Source organism: Ascaphus truei, chromosome 1, assembly GCF_040206685.1.
Source record: "Ascaphus truei isolate aAscTru1 chromosome 1, aAscTru1.hap1, whole genome shotgun sequence".
NCBI classification, from domain to species: domain Eukaryota; kingdom Metazoa; phylum Chordata; class Amphibia; order Anura; family Ascaphidae; genus Ascaphus; species Ascaphus truei.
Genome location: NC_134483.1, coordinates 149,586,548 through 149,608,740, shown reverse-complemented (window position 1 = coordinate 149,608,740; position 22,193 = coordinate 149,586,548). Strand labels below are relative to the sequence as shown.

The 22,193-nt window shown below is 39.2% G+C and overlaps 1 protein-coding gene across 5 annotated transcripts in view; it reads right to left on the bottom strand.

Moving 5' to 3' along the window:
• Positions 1 to 22,193, bottom strand: part of FREM1 (FRAS1 related extracellular matrix 1) — a 204,673-nt gene that overhangs the window by 112,956 nt on the left and 69,524 nt on the right. For 4 of the 5 annotated variants that reach the window (XR_012800909.1, XM_075595856.1, XM_075595870.1 and 1 more), the window contains exons 9-13: positions 12,116 to 12,460; positions 10,914 to 11,056; positions 6,753 to 6,946; positions 4,445 to 4,535; positions 2,752 to 2,919 (exon numbers count right to left, since the gene is read on the bottom strand). Coding sequence is in view for 4 of the 5 variants with exons in the window: in XM_075595856.1 (XP_075451971.1) it covers positions 2,752 to 2,919; positions 4,445 to 4,535; positions 6,753 to 6,946; positions 10,914 to 11,056; positions 12,116 to 12,460 (941 nt within the window). In the remaining variant the exon portion in view is untranslated. The remainder of the gene's footprint in view (positions 1 to 2,751; positions 2,920 to 4,444; positions 4,536 to 6,752; positions 6,947 to 10,913; positions 11,057 to 12,115; positions 12,461 to 22,193) is intronic. The other variant, XM_075595864.1, reaches the window with a different exon arrangement.

The window sequence follows — 22,193 nt, the reverse complement described above, 5'->3', positions numbered from 1 at the left end:
GAGAGGGAGGGGGGTGAGCATGGGGGGGCCCGTGGTGTGCTTGGTTTTGGCACCGTGAAGGTCAAATCCAGGGATTGAGAGGGTGCAGGGGGGGGGGATGCGTTTCCTCCATAGGAGAATAATAGTACCTCCAGGCCACCCTCCTGCTCCTGCGTCGAACATACAGGGGCAGGAACTCCAAGCCAAGAATAGAGCCCCGCGATATTCCTCTCAATATTATCCAAACAAACACTCATTTATTAAAGCTTGCTCAAGAAAAAAAAATATATGACTTCATTGTATTTTTTTTGGACTTGAAAATCCCATTGGCAGTGAAGTCCTTCTAGACCATTTACTGTAGACTGCAGGACTTCTGAGGCATGCGCATGCGCATGTTACCAGGCCAAGAACAAAAGGCTCAAACATAATGTTACGTTCATGTTTAAGGTCTGATAGCGGAGGGGAGTGGAGGTGTTGATAAGGAGCTGAATGAATTTTGCTTGGTTTACTGAGGGAGGTGGGGGGGGAAGGTGAAACTACGTACAGTAAATTGTTTAATCTTTGTGTAATTCTGGGTTGACTGTGCAGGATTACACTTGGAAGAAATCATTTGAACTGAACTGTTGTAAAATATAATAAAAGGTACTGTATGACACATAGTTGAAGATATTAAATAGAATCCACCCTACCCCCCCCCCCCCCCCCTTCACCCCCCAAACTTCATTTTTATTTTTATTTTTAAATCTCTGGGTTTCTTGGCCGAATAAATTACACCTGCAAAGCTCAATTATACAGTGAAAATCAACCTCATTGCTAAAATAATAATGTTGTGATTTGAACAATGTTGAAATTGATGAAATATTTTAAAAAAGCATTACATAAAGTGTTTCTTTAAATCACTCATTTATGAATCTCTTCTCGAGAAAAAAAGAGAAATAAAGGACATACCATTTTTTTTTTTACTGACTTGAAATTCACATTGGCAGTGAAGTCATTCTAGCCAATTACAGTGCAGGTCTTCTTATCAGCCATGCAAGACCCGAAGCATACGTAATGTGTCTGTGTGAATGTCCTGGATCGGCCAGGGGAGGTGTTGATAACGAATCGAATGCCTTTTCCTTGGCTTTGTGAGGGGGTAGGGAGGGGGGAAGGTGCAACTAAAATGTTTCATCTTGGTGTACCTGCACATAATGCTGTGATGAGCGTGCAGGATTACAGTTGCAAGAAATAATTTGAAATGTTTTAAAATATAAACAACATTTTTCAGTCCCCTGAAGAGTCATAGAGAAATAAAAACGTAGTGATTTTATAAATGTAAAAATTAAGTATTAAAACAATGAATCGCATAAGATTTTGTTTACAGCTCACAATTATTTTCTCCTTCTCAAAAAAAAAATGTTTCTTTAATTTTTTTTGTTTACCGTTGGATTTCTACAGTAAGTTCGATTGGCAGTGAAAGCTTTCTATTGTACGCTAATTTAAATATTGTACATTAATTTAAATTTTCATTTAAATGCCTGGGGGGAGAGCGCGGGACCTGTATAACTGCCGTGCCCCCCCCCCATAAAATCTAGCGTCCCCACCCAGAGGAATTAAAGTTAAAACTGTATAGTATATTATATTTACCTTCATTATAAACTTTGCCAACTGAGTGGAGATGAGCCAATGTCAGAGGTGTATTGTGCGTACAAGCTGGGGTCACTCATGTATACTGCATTATATTTATCTTCATTATATACGATGCCAACCGGGTGGAGATTAACCAATGTCAGGGTCTACAGCATTGTGCCTAACAGTCACTCATGTAATCACCATTATATTTGACAGGTGCTTGCTGAAGATGGTAATCAGGAGGGGCCAGGTAGCAAGGATTGCTGCTCACCAGGTTTTCAGTCACGGTTGGCCTGTTATTGCAATAGTATTGGGAAGCCGGTTTGGGTACCTGTACACTATAAGGCCGGGAAGTACGTACTGTACGGATCTTAAATGGATGAAACCCGACCTTTCTTTTTTTATAGTCGCCATGAACAAACATACTGGCAAAAGCTAGGAACACAGATCAATATCCTCTTGTACAGTATCTCCGAGAGGAGGGCCTGTGCGAAAAAAGCAATCCTCATTAGTTAATAATTGCCTTATCGAATGCTTCCAGTCACGTTGGTTTGGTGAAAATTTTAAGAATTCATATTTTTTAATTGTATAGTTGTACATCTCTGCTAAAGTTGCCTTCTTATCTGTTCCAGCATTAATTGCAGAAAATATGAGAAATGCGTAACTACATTGTGGTTTGGTATAAGAACTTGACATGATGTCCATTCAACAAGCGAAGGGATAGCAATGTAGAATAACGGGACAAGCATTGTGAATACTGTAGAGATTTTAATTATGAAATGCCTAAATTTGATAATGTCTTCAGCGATCAAGGTCAATTTACAATGGATGACTGTAGTGGCCACTCTTTTTATCTAGTTGTTAAACACCTGCAAATTGACTACACGCAACTCACTGGTTGCCCTGTGCAAAGGGATTCACTTTTGCCATCTGGCGGAAACACGCAGAACTGTGCCCAAACAAATCACAATCAAGTAATCACGGAAAATCAACAACAATAAACATGCGTGTGATTGACAGCCTTCACGGAAGATTAACGAGTGAATGCTGCATGGAATACAGCAGACTTTACGAAAACAGCGCAGAGAAATGATCGAATAATGGCCGCTGCGGCTGTAGAATTATACTGAACACCTACTGTATAGTTATATTTGTACGTACCTCTGGAGGCTGGTTGTCTACGGGAAGTATTGTGATATTTAAACAGATGCCCTGCAAGGTACCTCCATGCTGGTTACTAACTGATAAAACAAACTGGATGTGCTGGGGATCAGGACCTATATCTTCCATCGGTGGCATGTATGCAATTTTCATGTGGCTCACAGCATGCTGCAAATGAACACAATTGCTAGTGGTATTAGCTCATAATTAAAAAAAAAACATATTTCTCCAATGCACATACAAATGAAATAAAGCAACAAGTGTAATATAACTATATCCATGGACTAAAAGTTACAAAAGAAAAACTGCCACATTTTATCATTCCTTTATGCTTTCAAATCTGGCCCAATATTCTTATCCATGTCAGTATGTATGTATGTATGTCAGTATATATGTACATGTATGTATGTATGTCAGTATGTCAGTATGTATGTATGTATGTCTTTATTTATATAGCGCCATTAAAGTACATAACGCTTCACAGTAGTAATGCACGTGACAATCATATAAAAAACAAATACAAATAACAGATCATGGGAATAAGTGCTTCAGACATAAAAGTAACATTTAGGAAAAGGAGTCCCTGCTCCAAAGAGCTTACAATCTAATTAGTAGGTAGGAAGAACGTACAGAGAAAGTAGGAGGGCATTCTGGTAAATTTATTTATTTATATATTTATAAAATGTTTTACCAGAAAGAAATACATTGAGAGTTACCTCTCGTTTTCAAGTATGTCCTGGGCATAGAGTTAAGATGACAAATAATACATGGTTACAAATACAGTTACATAAGTGAACAGGGTTTACATTACAGTTATATACAAGACATTGCATGCACTGTTAAGATAAATATATTATAGGCGTATGTAACAGTGACAGACCAGATTAAAATGTGAGACAGGTTAAGTTTTGAAAGAACTTAAACTGGTGGGGGCTGAGAGAGTCTCCGGTAGATTGTTCCTGTTATGGGGTGTATGGTAAGAGAAGGAGGAGCGGACGGATTTTTGGTTGAACCTTGAGACCGTGAACAGTCTTTTGGAGTCAGATCTCAGATAAGTGCTGCATATGGTAGGGGTGAGGAGCTTGTTCAGATAGATGGGTATCTTGCCCAGAAAGTATTTGAAGGAAAGTATTTGAAGGCAAGACAGAAAGGATCGAACTTTGCGCCAGCCTCTGCAAGTGCGTCTGCAAGGGGCCAAGCTTTATGTATCAGGTGTATAGTATTAGCCACAGAGCTACTAATATGCTTCGTAAGCAGGTGTGTTTTAAGGTGGGTCTTAAAGGTGGATAGAGAGGGTGCTAGTCAGGAATTGAGGGGAGGGCATTCCAGACGTGTGGGGCAGTCAGTAAGAAAGGTTTAAGGCAGGAGAGGGCTTTATATACAAAGGGAGTAGAGAAGACATCCTTGAGCGGAACGCAAGAATCGGGATGGTGCATAGCGAGAAATTAGGGCTGAGATGTACGGAGGGGTATGAATGTGTAAAGCTTTAAAAGTGAGGCGGAGAATTGAGTGTGTGATGCGGGATTTGATAGGAATAAATGAACTAGCCACTATACTTATCTGTCCCACACACACAGCAATGTACTGCAATGCTGATGAGTAAGTTGGATGGCTTCTTGTAGACTAAAAGGTTAATTCAAAACTTTTGTATGACGAACTGCATGTAACAAATCTCTTGCGGTTTATTTCTTACCTGTGTAAACGTCGTCACCATGTTGGCAGTATAATCGTTTACTAATTTAGGCATACTCTCCATTAGAACTATCTTCCCAGCATCTGAGTGGCTGCATGAAACACAAAGAAGAAAATATAAGAAAAACAAAGCAACTTGTAATAAATCTAGATACTGATGTGAAATGTGACTATAATTACATGTACATTTACTTTAAGTATTTTATATAGGTTATGTGTTGATTCTTTTTATACATCTATTGGATGCTGCTTTACTGTACCTTTAATCATTTTGCGGCCAGAGATTATAATGCCCTGTAAGAGGCTGGGTGAGCATACTACTGTACTCTTGTTAAGATTATGCTCTGTGTATAAAATGCCCATGCTAGGCAGCCATCTTTGGGATGCCTCGCTTACTGTAGAAGCACATGGAATGTTAAGTAAATGGGGTGAAGGCGCAGACACTTTTAGAACTGCCATCAGACCCGAGGAAGAAGCAGCTTTCAGGGAAAGATTGTAAACTCTAGAAGGTGACCAATACCGCTCAGCCTAAATGTAATCAAATATCATAATAGTAGACACAGGTGCAAAAGGGAAGGCATATGACAGAATTACATAAAAGAAATAGTGATCATAAGATCATTCAAGGCCCTAATGAATACACTCTAGTGCAGCAGTTTGCAAACTGGGGGGCGCGCCCCCCAGGGGGGGTGATAGATTTTCTGGGGGGGTGCTGCAGGCATAGATGTCTCACGCTCTCCCCCCAGGCATTTAAATTAAATGCCGGGGGACCGCGCGAGGCCTCTATAACCCACTTACCTTCCCGGGTCACGTTGTCCTGGTAACCCAGGGTCAAATGACGCCGCGGAGCCACGTGATATCCGTTACCATGGCAACGTGACTTGAGCAGGAGGGAGGGGGCGCAAGGTGCCGAAGCAAGCAGGCAGGGGTGCGCACAGGGGAAAGTTTCCTCACCCCTGCTCTAGTGTGTCATCAAGGAGATTGGGCTAAGTATGTCCAGGGAGAGGGTATTTGAATCTCTGGACATACTTAGTCCAATCTCCTTGCTGACACACTAGAGTGCATTCTTTAGGGCCTTGAGTGATCTTGTGATCCCCATTTATTTTGTGTTATTCAAAGATTGTAAACTTCCTGAGAACAGGTACACTGGCTTTGCAGAACTCCATATTAGTACAACACAACACAGAAGGTACTGGATTGATCTCACAGTACTGTAAAAGGACTTTTAATTCTTCTTTGTTCTATCGGCATTATTAGACACATTTCTAGGAACTACTTAACCGATCCTAATGTCATAATAGCCATGTAATGGGTAACTATCACAGTTATTGTTATTGGAAATATTTGTAATATATGTTGTTTTAATGTCTTTAAATGCTCAGTTATTTTATTTATTATCATCCTTTGATCTGTTGTGTTTGATCACTGTTATTCACACGTGTGTACACTCTGATTCTTTTTAGAGAACCCTAAATAATGGATTTGTGTGTACCTATTTGTAACTGAAACACAGGTTAACCAAACTAAATCAAAGTCATAGGAGACAAATGTATAAAGATGTATTTTTTAAATTGAGTTGAAAGAGTGCATTGAGTCAAACAATCTATTTCTTACCTAAAATAACGAATGGCATAGGTTGGTAATGCTATGTCTTTATTCATGCTGTTACACTTGGCACACATTTTCTTATTCTTTGTATGGTAGGTATCATACTTATAGATATTAATGCATTAAGAATTCTTTGCTTCTACTAGCATTTTTCTTTTATGCCAAGAAAAACTTGGCGGACAATTTTCATGCATTTATTGCACACAGAAGCGGCAAATAATTAAAATGTAATATTACATATCAGTTGCATATGTGCACCACTGACAAAATCCATACTCCGGCTCTAACTCCACCCTTTGCATAATTTTTCGCTTTGTCAAAAAGAAGTTGCACACCCCGCACAATACATAAAATGTTTTTTTTTGCATTGACACAAGGTGACAAACGAAAGTGCTCTTCTTCTGCGTGTTTTACAACACAGCCATTTCTAGCAACGCTCTGTACATAGCCCTCAATTATTGTTAGCCACAGTGCGTACTATGGGTAGGATGACGAAGTGGCTTGTGAGTCACTTTTCTCCATCATCTTATGGCCTGATGGCTCCCTCCAGTATAATAGATAAGTACAGTATAGACACTTCTTCTCAGACCCGTTATTTTTGTTGCTACAGTAGGTCTCAGACTAGTGACAGAACTAAACGTTTAGTTTTTTTTCCGGACTATCCTAATACAGTAGGTCTTAAAACAAAGCAGAGTTGGTACCTATAGTATGAAGAACAAGGTGGTGTGGTTATGGTGTAGATGAGTTCCCTGTCCGGTGACTCTATGTCTATGAAATGTAGCTGTTTCTTTGTTATGTAAACAATCTCATTTTCCTTAACAGTCACATGCCGGACAGTGCCTGGAGCCTCCTTTGGAAGCTGGTCATCCACTGGTGTGATTTGTATTATTACAGCCTACAAGTAAAAAAATAAATTAAAATATGAGCAATATAAGAATCTGCACTCACTTAACTCCAAGCAACAGTATCGTGCACAATCCACAAGAACTAACAATGGACATGAAACAAGAAACATAGGCCTCAATTCACTAAAGGTGGTCAGATTGGCAATAACATTTGGCAATTGGAGATAAATATTGCAGCAATGTATTGAATAATTCCAATTATATTATTATTCTCTATGTAAATATATCATTAGCTAAGCATTATATTTACAAGATAGTCGTGCATTACTGGATAAATTACTTTATCAAGCAGGTGCTTAGCAATATTTGAGGAGATTGACACGAAACACTGCATCCAGATAGTATATTTTTCTAGTGTAATGTAATAAGAATTATTGCTTTTGGCAGCAAGGTGAGTTAACCCCTTTGATACTGGAGGATCTGCCTATGCATTGCAAATAAATATCTTGCAGCCCTCTGCAGCACAAAAGTGGTTAACATGAAATGTAATCCCCTCAATAATAAACGACTAACAATCATGCAAAAATGTAAAGAATATTTTACCATCGTAAGCCTAACTAGCTCAAGTGCCCAGCTATGTGTGGTAAGCCCATGGTTTTCTGGCCACTAATGTCTACTAAACAGTTACTTTATCTTCCCTAACACAACACCATTGTAGGGACCTGTAAACCATGTTAATGTAATAAAATGTCTATGCAATGTATTTTTTTGTTAGTTACTCCAGGTTGCCAAGTTATCTTGACTATGTACAGTGTATATAGTGGTTAGCATAAATATATATATATATATATATTGGCCTTTGTACCCAGTGACATCAGTTGAGAGTCTCACCTGTTCCACGGACATGCTATAATTTAGGAATATTCACTACTTGCACTGATTTCATTGAGACGTTCGCAGGTCACTGTACTTCGCTGGCTTTTTGGCATTTTTTCTTAAGTATTGGGGATATATTCTTCTGTTTGTACTCATCCTATATCTCGCACAAAGGCCCTGCCGAGGCCAAAACGTTGGTCGCAAGAATTGGCGAGTACCTATCTATATATATTGTTAATGTACAGTATCCACTTGCATATTGGATTACAGTGCACCCCAGTACCAAATTAACTATTGGTTATATATATATTGAACTATATATATATATTGAACACGCAAAAATGAAAAAGCAAGTCCTATAAAAAGCACTCAAATTGACAAAAAAATAAGATAAACTTTATTGATAACACAGAAACAACATATAGAATATAAGTAAAACAAAATGAGACCGCTAAACTCCTAGTAAGTGATGCTATAAACCAAGTACAAAAAGGTATGAAATAACAAAGGAAGAAAAAAAACCTAATACAGTATTATGAAATACCTAAATGAAACAAGGCTAATACATACATATACCAAAATTAAAGTAACGAGAGACACATCTATGCCAATAAGTAAATCTGTAGGTAGATGTAGCATAAAGGACTGAAATAAATATTCCCCCAGAGTGCATATAAAACTGTCCGGTCAGAGCAAAAAGATACCAATTTTTGGAATATGTATGTATTAGCCTTGTTTCATTTAAGTATTTCATAATACAGTATTAGGTTTTTTTTCTCTTTGTTAAACGGGGTAAAAAAAGGCTCAACAAAGTATCCGGCCGCTCCTCCTTCTCTTACCGTGCACCCCAAAACTGGAACAACCTACCAGAGACTCTCACATCCACCACCAGTTTAAGTTCTTTCAAATCTAAGGCTGTCTCACATTTTAATCTGGTCTGTAACTGTTTCATACGCTCATAATATATATTTTCTTTAACTGTGCATGCAATGTCTTGTATATAATGTATACCTTGTTCATTTATGTAACTGTATTTGTAACCATGTATTATTTGTTTTACTCTATGCCAGGACATACTTGAAAACGAGAGGTAACTCTCAATGTATTACTTCCTGGTAACACATTTTATAAATAAATAAATATGTAATTTATAAAAGTGATGTGCCTTGCTACTAAAAGTATAATGAAATGGGATGATGCTTGAGTGAATAAAGGAACCTCAGAAATAAGCCCTAGTGGGACTCAAACCTGCCTCTAAACACCCATAACAGGCAGGAAAACAAGTGATGGGTGCATAAATGTGGCAAAAGGCCACATGAACACACCTAATGGTAATAGTGGCGATAGTGATAAAAATAAAAACCCAATGGGGAAGAAGTCCGGTGACAAAGTGAATCAATGTCTGCTCCAAAGAGTATATAAATCCCGCCTCTAGTAGTCAAAAGAGGCTATGTTAAAAATAATAACTACCCAAGTAAGTAAATCCTTATACAAAAGTATGATCAAAACAGAGAAAGAGACCCTCGTAATAACTTTAAAGTAAATGTAACAGGAACCTAACAAACAAATCTAGACAGTTGCAACTTACACTGAAATATATGTAAAACTGCTACCTAACAAAAATCGAAATCATCTCAACAAACTTCAACTAAAAACAAATTAGAGGGAGTGGGTGGGTTCCTATCAGATCTAATGCCAGCCTCTAAATGTCAAAACGGGCAATAATTAACTATAGGGGGAACTCAAGTTGTGGAACTGTAATAGTTCAAAGGCAGTGGTAATTCATAACATACTTAAAAATGGCTGTAATTCTACATCTTGAATAAACCATATTTACTTAATTAGTAATAGTCGGTAATTCATGTAGGACACAGAAAATATTGCATGTATTATTAATAATGTTTGGTAATAGTAGTCACAGGGTAAGATATACAGTAGTAGACACGAGTGGTAATTTAAATACTATAGGACTCCTAAGTGGGAAGCAAAAAGCTGCCACTAAGGATTAGCAAAGCCACTACATTGAGAAGGAACTGGGGTGAATACTGGAACCATGTGTGTGCTCACATAAAAAGTTTATTGCTCTTAAAGCCTAAGATGTATTTATAAAACTTAGTAATTAGTTGGTTCATACTATATAGAGTACCTGCTTGCATAAATGCCATGCAGAGACTAATTGTTGAAAATTCGCCAGTGCAAGTAACTGGAACTCTTTATGTCACCTATTATAGTGAATACATATTTAACATAGCAAACCCTAATCCTAAATGACATATCCTAAATGACTGTGCCTGTAATGAATGCAGGATCCTGGTGACATTTTAACAGGAGCGCGCTGCCAAACGCTTTCACCCAGCTCCCTCCTTATAGCCGATGTCACACGCTTGTGAAGTCGGGCACACCCAACGTAAATTTAGCGTGTCAGCGCATCTTCTAGGTAGGAGTCTCATGCATTCAGAGACCTGCCTTCAAATAGTCTCAATGACTCATGAGGGGAGACGTCTCCACAGAGGGCTAAATTAACCGTCACAGCTCTGCAATAGTGCTCCATTAAAAGAGGTAGCAATCCTCTGACGTTGAAATGATAATTGTTAAACACTTAGTTACTAGAACCATATGGGATCTAGTTAAAATTATATTATTGCGCAATGTGTATGACTGATTGTCTCTGGACATCATCGTTACCCGGGGCTTTTTGAGATTCTTTTTTTGGATCTCGTCTGTTTTTGCTAAATATATTAGGCCGATAGATTCCGTTCAGGTATTTATTTCAGACATAAAAATTGAAGTCACATGATGAAGGGATGCAAATACTGTATTGATAAAAGAACATTATATCATATGCGTGCCAAGTAATTATTCCTCTTACTTGTCTATACCTAAAGCCCTTATTCTGTAAACTGGCACAGTTTACAGAATAGGGGCCTAAATCACAAATACTGTATACTATATGGTGTAAAATGCACTAATTTAATGCATTAAACTTTTCCTAGCCCACACCATTAGCCACAATTATACTGTTCTATATATTAGCAGTTTGAAATAATTGATCTCAATATATCACCACATGTCATTGGCTAATTATAGTGATGAACGTTTCAGTATTTTCCTCCAGCTGACTGGCTTGCTGACTCTGCTTACCTGAGCCCCAGATAGATTAGGAGGATCATGGCTGTCAGAAAGAACAAACTCAAATGAATCTTCAAATACTTCTGCTCCAAAATGACGATAGTAAATAATCCCATTGAATAGATCTCGTTGCAGGAAGCTGGTGACAGGATACCCTTTTTAGAATGAACCAGTAAAAGATATTAGATGAGAATGGTAACCTATTTTATCATAGCAATTGCTGTATGCAATGTTTTTGACAAGATTTAGCAGAAATTCAGTATCAACAATAAATATCATTGACCATCATTTTAATATTCTGCATTGTCAAATTATTAATTAATCTCTGTATAAGGAATTCAAATTGACACAGCTTTATGTGTACTAATAATGGCCCCTAAATCCTTCTAATGCCATATATTACTAAAGATGTAGAATATATTGTTACGCATTCACAACCTCCAGACATATTTGCACATCTCCAGATATAACAACTCTGTATAATCATGTTCAACTACAAATGGTGAACATTAGATGAACTTAGATACACTGGTTCTAGATAGCCTTTTTAGTGTCAGTTTAATATCAAATTGTCAATAAACATCCCTTAAAGCAGCAATCCCAATGGAAATTGTTGGGGGTTTTTTGTTGCAGGATTACTTCTCCGGAGCCGACCCATGTTATTTTCAGCTTCAGGGACCCACTGGTTCCTGAGATACTTACAAGCGAAGTTACCAATACTACCGTCTGTGTTTCTTACTGGGATTTACAGTTCAGTCCAACAGGAAGTTGCAACAAATGACGTTGTAGTTTCCTATTGGCTAGTAGGATCCATGAGATTTTTAAAGCCTTTTTGATTCCACTGCAGGGGCAAACACACCCGTAACTTCCCCCGAAAGGTATCTCTAGACCCGAGCGGGTCTCCAGAACTGAAAATATTGCGGTTTAGCTCTGGAAGACCCACTGATTTCAATCCTGTTAAAAAATAAATGTAAAAAAACAAGAGCAGCTGAATTGCTGCTTTAATATGCTAGATTTCTCCAATCTTGTACTTGGTACCCGATCTTCTACACACCAGTTATGTTAACTATAGACATTCAGAAGTGATTTAAGAGCCTTATAGAACTTACATTTCCATTTGTAATATCTAGGAAGCATTTTCAATGAGGGTGTGAGTGCAAGCTGGAGTCTCAAAGCACATATATAGTTAAAAATCATACTAACAATAGACATACCAATGAGATTTTGTCCCGGTTTCTTCATGATCTCTCCAGCTTGGGTAGGCTTGCTGATGTTGAAGTGAATGTAATCATCACTAGAGTCCATGTCCGAAGCACAGAGCATTGAGCCTTGGATAAGTACAGTCTGGCCTTCAGACAGCTCAATAACAATGTTTGTAATGAGGAAAGGGGGGCTGTCATCTTTGGGAAGGATGTTGATAGGGAACTTGTGTCGGGTGCTGTGACGCCCATCAAAAATTCTGAAGACTACAAAATCCTTAGTGGTGTCACTGTCATCATGATGGTAACAGACAACTCCAGCCTGTATATCCTTAACTGTGAACATGAATCCTTTCCCTCCTGATTAAAGAACACGGGAAAGTCAGGTTAGCAAGTTCACTTCCAGGATCATTAAAAAATGTGCTGCTGCTCAAAAAATTGGGAATTATAGTAATAACTACAATAAATTATAGGATACATTTCTTTTGGGTGAAAGTTATTTAAAAACAGTGCTTAGATGCTACCAGTACAACAACAAAAAAAACAATTCAGAAGGATACCAATGAAAGATGAACTGTTTTTCTCCCTGCTGGTCCATGCCTTAGCAGTGAGATTTAACTGTGGAGACCAAAATAAGCACGTTTTGCTTTTGAACTCTCTACAATGCTGTGAATTTTCAATATTGAATCATGGATGAGATGAGAAAGGAGAATCAATTTTTCAATGCGGTGTACATTGTTTGGTGCCAAACTAGGGGTGGTGCACACGTTTGAATTTTAAATTGCCTGGAAACAGTATCTTGGACCACAGTGCAGAGATTAAGCATCTTACTATGCAATACAAATCTGAATGCTTGGTCTAAATAGTGGAGGTAAAAAAAACTAAGTAAATGTTTGTAGGGCTATGCTATATACATAAAGGAAATTGGACTCAATAAAATAATGTGCACCTTGATTGAAAACTGGCTGAAGGATAGAAAACAGAGTTGATGTAAATGGAGCATTTTCAGTTGTGAGTGGATCAAGGATCGGTACTGGAACACTTGCTTTTTAACTTATTGATTAATGACCTTGAGGTTGGCATGGAGAGCAAAGTCTCCATCTTTGCTGACAACACTAAGTTGTGTAAGGTAGTAAAAGCAAAGCTGGACTTGGATAGAGTGGAAACTTGGGCAGGTAAATGACAGACGAGGTTTAATACAGATAAATATTAGGTTATGCATTTGGGAAATAAGAATAAACAGGAGATTTATCAATTGAATGGGGAAAACATAGGCTATGCATAGTATATTTAATGAGTCCCATCCAACACTTTCTAAAAGGATTTCCATACCAACTGTATAGAGTTCATAATAAGCCTAAGGCTCCAACCTAATGACTAGAATAGAGTCCGACCCAACACGACTAGAACTGACAACCACTGCTTTTCTTGGCCACAGCTCTAGCAGTGTGAGCATCCTTCTGGGAAATTCCCTTTGCCCTAGGCCGTGATTTTACTTGGCAATGATCACGGCGACACTTTGGCCATGTCCACCCGCTCGGAGAAACTTGTATCGCCCCACATCTGAAGCTCCACCCAATCTTTTAGAAGTAGGTTCTTCAGAGATCAGACTCAGGTCTGACCACGAGTCATGTAAATAGGTTTGTGAGTATAGATTAATGTATTAAGATATGTCCTGTCTCCCTTTGTTGTTTTCAGTTAAGCCCCTTTAAGTAAACGCCAGTAGTATGGGTCCGAGATTGTTCTCACTATTGAACGGAAGAAAGCATGCTTTTAGTAAGGAGTTCTCAGTGTTAGTAACTCTGGCGTGTTTGCATAGGCCCAACTGGAAGTTCCCTAGTGCAATCCTGATCAGATAGATATGGAAGAAGTATGCACTACACAGTAATGGGTTCCTACTGTAATTCAGCAACCTGAAGAAAGTTCCATTTAACATGGAGGTGGGTAACAAGTCAAGTTCCTCCCTAGTGTAGTAGTGAGAGCTACAAGGGGAATAAGCACAGCATACCCTTATTGTTTGCCACCTGTTAACTGTTGTGTGAAGCCTATCCTAGTATGTGGAGCCTTATAAACAAATGTTGTATAAAGCCCTTTTTGTGAAATAAACATTTCTGGCACCTATCCTTGTTCTACCTGCATATCCACATCCAGTCTGCACCTACCCAGCACCCTGAACAGGTAGGAGAGCATAAGCACTGCCATGTATATCGTCAATCTGATGTAAACTCCTTTGGAGCTGGGTAAGGAGGGTTACAGGTATAAATTCTGCAATCTACTATCTATTTTGGTAACTAGTGTTTTACAAAATGTAGGTGTGTGTAATTTGGTTTGAGGTATATAAGTCAAGCAATTTGTGAATAATAAATAACTGGTAAATAAATATATAAAAAGTTATAAAACGTTTAAAAAAAACATCAGTGAACAAGAGTGATCAGATAGAAATGAGCCCTGGTGGGGGATAATTAAACAGAATTGTTCGTTAATCTAAACACAAGGCTTACTTGAACAGTGCTCTGGTATGGAACAATCCTTCCTAAAGATGTTTAAGGAAATTGGATGAAAAAAGGGACGAAAAAGTCTAGTATCAGAAACTCCCCTCTCATCAATGTTGTAAGAATTTAGTAAGCTCAGCGTGTGCAAAAAAATAGCAAACAGGAACGGCTGTACTGAAATGGTGTCACAAAATTACAAAATAATTAAAGAAAGCCAGCAGTGCCCAAATAACACACACTCACTCCCAAATCACTCCCACTAGATAAATAACAGATTCTATTATAACTAATGACAATTGTACTATAAACCATATAGTAATGACAATACCTTACATAAATAGGTAGTTTAACAGATATAAAAGAATTGAATAAAACGGTACCAGAAACAAATAAACTACTAACCAATAAAGTTATATACTAGTGCTATTAATGAATGAGCGATTGGTGGCAAAAAATGAAAACCTTGTGTGACACCCATAGACTGAGACAGAGGGACTCAGTAACGGGCTAGACAATGGTACTTGCATCTATACACTCATTAAACCCCCTATGTGTCTGAAAGCCTCTTATAACGTTCTGACGGTGCTCAAGAAACCTTGTTCCAATGTACGCATCGTCCTGCTAATGTACTGTGGTCCACAACTACAGGAAATTGCATACACCACATAGGTAGATAGACAGGTGTTATGACCTATCACTTTATGTTCTGTATTGTAACTATATCACACAAAGTCCTGTGTTTGTTTGAGGTGCTTGCAAGTAATGCAGTGACCTCTTCCATACTGATGGTTACCACTCATAAGCGTCTCTTAGAAACATTAGTTGATTTGATTGATTTTAATTTGCTGGGCGCCAAGATGGTCTTCATATTCCTGGCCCTTTTGAAGACCACTGGAATCTGTTTAGGCAGTCTTGGCCCAATGCATGGATCGCTTGTCAACATTTTCCAATGTTTGTTTAGAGTTCTTTTGATCAAATGTGCACATGGGTTAAACTTGGTAATACATTTTGGAACATTCTGATTAGAATTGTCCAAATTGGTATTAGTACTGCATTGTTTGATGCGTTTGTTCCTAGATTGTTCTAAAACTAAACCTATATCCATACATTTAACTAACACCAGAGTCTTGAGTACCTGTCCCCTACCATATCCCTTCACTATAAACATACTTACTAGTAGCTGACTGTGTGCTAAAATCAGACTCAGGTGAACAATTCCTCCTGATCCTCAGGAACTGGCTTCTTGGAATATTGTACAACCATCTTATAATGGTTCCTAGATGAATGTATCTAGCCATTGTGATACACAGGTTTAAAATGTGTTTTTGTACAGATCCAACCATTATCCCAACCCAAGAATTCCAAATCTAAAAAAAACAATTTTATATGGATCAATGTGATATGTACATTTGAGATCCATATCATTGTTATCAAAAGTGGAGAAAATGGTATTAAATTCCTCTTGATCCCCATTCCACACAATGATAAGATCATCTATGTACTGGCCATAGAACACCAGTCCCGCCCCCAGCTGAGCATCCCCCCAAAAATGGAGACTCTCCCACAGTCCCATGTAGATGTTTGCATAGCTGGAGGCGAACCTGTTACCCATGGCCATTCCACATGTCTGTAAATAATACTAATCTTCAAAAATAAAATAATTGTGTTCCAGTATAAATAAAATACTGCACAAATGGAACTCTCTCTGTGTGGCATATAATGTAACATCTGTTTCCAAGAAGTGCCTGACTGCAACTATACCGTTTTGATGTTTATTACACGTGTAAAGTGAAGCAACATCCCATGTAGCCCAAAGGTAGGTGTTTTTCCAAATAATTTCTGAGGTGGAGTCAATGGCATGCAATGTGTCCCTCAAGTAAGATCTCAACTTGACCACATAAGGTTGTAGATAATGGTCTACATATTGAGACACATTCAATGTCATCGAGTCCACCCCCGAGACTATTGGTCTACCAAGAGGATTGTCCAGAGTTTTGTGGATTTTTGGGATATGGTAGAAGGCAGGCGTTCTCAGATGTTGTAAATACAGATACTTAAACTCTGAGGGACTAATGATGCCCTTCCCATGTGCACCCATAAGAAGTTCTCTAATCAACATGATAATGTTCAACCGGATCATGTTTGAGCGGTATGAAGGAGGCACCGTCATCAAGAATCGATAGGCCTCAACCAGATAATCAGACCTATCTTGCAGGACGATGCCCCCTCCCTTGTCTGCCTGTCTAATAATGACATTATCCATGTTTCTCAAATCTCTCAGTGCTGTTCTTTCTGCCTTAGACAAGTTGTTATAAGTACTGTTAGGCAATTGGGTCTTGTTCAGACACCTGGTCTCCAAATCCTGGAGAACCATGGTATAGAATGTATCTATAAACCCTCCCTTAGATTGATAAGGGAAGTAAGTTGACTGTGGCTTATATGGAAAGTGTACAATAGCCATAAATGTTTCCAAAGTGTCTGAATTTACTAGCCCATGCCTAAAGAGAGAATTGGTAATATTATCTTGGACTGCGCCTGGTATATCTGACAGGTCAGAACCTACATGACCTGTTGAAACCAATTGGGGCATAAAATTATATGAAGACTGTAAAAAGCTCATCCTGTGCATTGGCTACAAAGACCACCATAGACTCATTAATAATTGACCCCGAATGGTATAGTGAATAGTTTGTACCAATCCCTAAAGATTGGTCTTCAATTGGATCTACCAATGGAATTACCACAGCACTAGGAATATCATCTTGTGATTTTAATAGATTAGAGGCTAACCCTAGTGCATTTTCAGGTTCAACTAACATAGATGTCATGGCTTGAATACAGTTCAATTCTTGTGTGTTAAATGTAACCACGCCCTGGTCCCTTTGTCCCTACAGTATATAGAAAAGTGTCTGATAGGGGTCAGTTTCCTGACAAACCTATTCAAATCAACAAACAGTTCAAAACTTGTGGGTGTATCATCATGACAAAATGATAAACCTTTAGCCAGAAGTCGTATTTCAAAGGGAGTGAGTGTGTGCTTTGATAAATTATAAATACCGAACTTCGCTGGCTTCTCCACAATTCGGTACGTGTGTGTGTGTGTGTGTGTGTATACATACCCACACACAATATATATATATGAAAAAAGAAAGAAAAAGAATCCCACTAAAAGCACTCAAGCAAAAATAAATAATAATAAGATTTATTCAATGAAAAAAACACACATGAATTACACAAAATCTTAAAACGGTCGCTTCGGAACCCCTAAAACATAAATTCTGGTTTATGCACAGAGAATGAATATATTGTATTCTAAATAGAAGATTAAAAAATATTGTGCAGAATAAATAAAACCAGAAAATGAGTGTGTCCTGCTCATGTATCTATAGACCGGCCGGTCAAAAAATGAGGGATCTAAAACTGGATACTGAGGTGCTCTACCTGTATGGATGCAATAATATAGTACCACTCAATCACCAACAACAAATAATGATGTATGTAAATAACCACAGTAAAGGAACCATGCTAGATATGCTCAATAGTCACCACATGATGAGAAGCATGAAAATCCTAGGAAGAAAATTGAGTGATAGCGATGTTGTAGAGATGAGTATCCAGAAATTTTCCAAAGCCAGGTTAGGGGGTTCCCAGGGGAGTACAAACACAGCCCCAAATATATATATATATATATACAGGCAGTCCTCGGTTATCCGACACAATGCGTTACTCAAAATGGCGTTGGATAGCGAAACGTTGTAAAGCGAAACACGTTTTCCCATAAGAACACTATTTAAATGAAAGGTGCCGTTCCTGAAGACATTTTTAACACTAAAATACACCAAATATTTTACGCAGGCAAGAAGATATGCAGCACACACATAAATTATATAGTGTATATAAATATATAGTGTATATACATATACATATATACATATATATACACATATTATATAATTATTATATATATATATATATATATAAAATATTATATATTATTATATACACATAAACAACTTTGCAAAGCGTCGTAAGAGCGTTGGATAAGCTGTTTTGGCGTTGTAAAAATGAACATAGGTATGCATTGCATAGCGTTGGATAAGCCATTCGTTGTAAAACGAAGCATTTTAAAACGAGGACTGCCTGTATATATATCAGACTATAACCTACTTTAACTGCCTTAACTATAAAACAAAAGTGATATTGCCTAAAATCACACAACTCAGATTTTTTTAATGGATACAGTCATGTGTCAAAGCCCCACACCAATCTCCAAGGGTTATATGTGTAAAACCATACTGTACAAGTCAGGAAATCTCTACTAATCTCCCAATTTTTCAGTTGAACAGTTTGTTACAGTCCTTTGGAAATTCAATTTATTCTGTATTTTTAATAGGGGATTACGTGCTATCAACTTCAATCTGACATCTGTGTGGATATACAAATTTGCTGTTAAGGTTTTTAGCAGAATTAAATTGGACAAGTTCTAACCTCTTCAGTGTTCAAGGGGCTTAAAACACATTTCAGTGCTATGCTTTCCAGAGCCCTTTAACTCAAAAGATGGTAAAAGTGCAATCCTCCCTACAGGAGCAACTCTGAGACTTTATCACAAACAATGCCTACTTCTAAGGAAAAAGGTTGTAAAGCAGTAATCTGTGCTGCAAATGTTTTTTTTAGCATGGTGTAGGTTCTTATCCTAGCGGCTCATTCCCAGTTCCCTCTAAATGAATCCCTTAATCTCCCAGACAAGTATTCTTGTCTCCCGGACAATATGACCACCAGGTCTATATTTGCAAAAAAACAACAAATATTGCCACCAGAATTTCCAAAAGAAAGACGCAACAGAAGTCACAATTTTATTTTGCTGACCATGGCAGACATATTTGTGTTTTTTTACAAGAAACTACAAAACAGTAAAATAAGAGCACTACTTACATCAGGATACAAGGTACAAGCTTGTATCTTGATGTAAGTAGTGCTCGTATTTTCTGGAAATCGACTCAAGTGTATGCTGTGGAAAACGGAAGCACACCCTTTTGGAGGATAATCAAACAAAAGACCATATACATGTGAGTTTATTACTCTTTCTCATCATACATCATTTATTTTTGACCCACTTCGATGCATATATGTCTGGACATTCATTTGTGAAGATTCTTACTACAGTGCATGTGGATTCCCTTCCAGCTATTCAAAATATAGTGGAGTAGTGGTGTTTGATTGAGTTATTGGTCACATAATATTGATACCCATGGACAATACTCTGGATTCTTGTCATAGTACCATATTTACTTGCTTATACAAGCCTTTTTATCTATAGATGGAGCACCATACAGCTGTTCAAACTACAACACAGTAAAAGGTTATTTTACTGCCAAGTGGGGATTCCTGGAGCTGGGAGTACCACAGCTCAGCTGGACCCCCCAGACCCTTTAAGGTAAAAAATAATAATAATAATATGGGGGGTGGGGGAGATTGCTGCTTTAAAACTACACTCTACACTCAACTAAACCTTACTGTGTTGCATATCCCAAATGAACTCCTTCACTCCACCCAAGTGCACACAGGACGTTAGTATAAGGGAACTCTCTGACTGCTGACAGGAAGTGATGTTATCAAGTCCGAAGCTAACACAGATATCTTGCTTCCTGGCAAAACGTGCCCTTACTCCCCTGACAGGAAGTAGCCTCTCTCTGGCCTTTAAATAGCAGGCAGTTGCCCTTGGACTTTGCTCGTGCAAAGTACTTGTTACCTTGTCCAGTCAAAGATCTGCCTTGCCTTTGTTTTTCCTGCTGCCTGTCTTGACTACCCCTTGCCTGCTGCCTGCCTCGACCTCGAACCTGACTACTCTTCGCCTGCCACCTGCCTCGACCATGGAACCGCATCACAGGCCTCTGATCCCAGGCTAAGGTCGGTGTATTACTCCCTACCTCTGCCCTGTGGGTCCGTATCCTGTCTTGCAGTCAGCAACATTACACAAGCCACTAAATGGACCCCGCAGAGGTAGTGAACGCCGTTTCCCATCAGGGCTAGATTCTGGGAACCCATGCCACCCATCTAGCTATGATCAGAAACTCGATTCAATCTCTGCTACGCTGCAGACCCTGTGCAGCCACCTCAGTACCCCCAGCGTAACCCATCTATGCCCGCGCCCTTAGCTCGTGACGCCTCCCCAGTATCTGTGTTCCTAAGGGAACCCCGGATCCCAACTCCTGTCTGCTATGGAGGGTTTCCCTCGGCTTGCAGAGGATTCTTGAACCAGTGCCAGGTGCAGTTCGACACACAACCGTCATCCTTCTCTACCCATCGCTCTCGAGTGACATTATCTTCTCACTCCTCACGGATGAAGCATTGCTTGGGCGTCACCTCTTTATGAAAAGGGTTCCACCTTGTTGGACGATTCCGTCGCTGTCATGCAAACCTTCCAGACAATCTTTGATACCCCAGGCTGTGCGGCTTCCGCTGAATTTGCACTACTACAGTCAAAACAAGGCTCTCGCACTACGGGACAATATGCTATCGAGTTTAGGACCCTGGCAGCGGAGATCGATTGGAACAAGGGGGCTTTGAAGGCTGCTTTCCGTCAGGGCATGTAGGAGATGAATTGACGTACAGGAATCTACCTGCATATCTGGAAGGACTGATCGCCCTTTGTATGTCCATAGACTTTCGGATGAGGGAGAGACGTCAGGAGCAGGATCATTCTCACAGATTCCGGTCTCTTCTGCTGACTCCACCTATTCAGGCTCCTTCCAACGAAAAGCCAGGAGAACCAACGGAACCCATGCAATTAGGCAATTTGCGTTTGACAAAACGGGAGAAGCAGCATCGGCAATCCTTGGGGTTGTGCCTCTACTGCGACAAGAAGAGTCACATGCTACGTACCTGTCCTAAGAAGTCGGGAAACACCTGCACCCAGAGCAAGTAGGGGAGTTTCCTCTGGGTATCTGCACCTCCTCCCAATCTCCTTGTCGCTTGATGGTCCCCATCTGCCTATACTGGCAAAACCATTCTGTGATAACCAAGGCCTTCGTGGACTCCGGAGCCGCAGGTATATTTGTGGATAAGGCCTTCACTCAATGGATCAAGATTCCTCTCCAGAGGAAGGACATACCTCTAGGTATCTCTTCCATTGATGGTAGACCGTTGGGATCGGGGTCATATCACAAGAGACAGTTCAAATCTGTGTTTGGGGTTTTGCACCACGAACTTGTCCACGTGGATGTCATCAATTCCCCAGCCATGAATGTGGTTCTGGGGCTTCCATGGATATGTACCCACAATCCCCAGATTGACTTGATTTTGGGACAGATGAGAACTTGGGGGTCTGCCTGCCATGGCAAATTAATTTCACCCTGTCATCCGGTGGGTTCTCTTCTACTGCCTGCACTGGAGGACTTACCTGGTCTCCCAGCCTGTTACTCTGACCTGAGGCAAGTCTTTGACAAGGGACAGGCTGAATAATTACCTGGGCATTGACCATTTGATTGCGCGATCGATCTCCTTCATGGGATGACTCCTCCTCGTGGATGTACATATCCTCTTTCCGAACCAAAAACCAAGGCGACGAGGACATATATTGATGAGAACCTAAAGCGAGGATT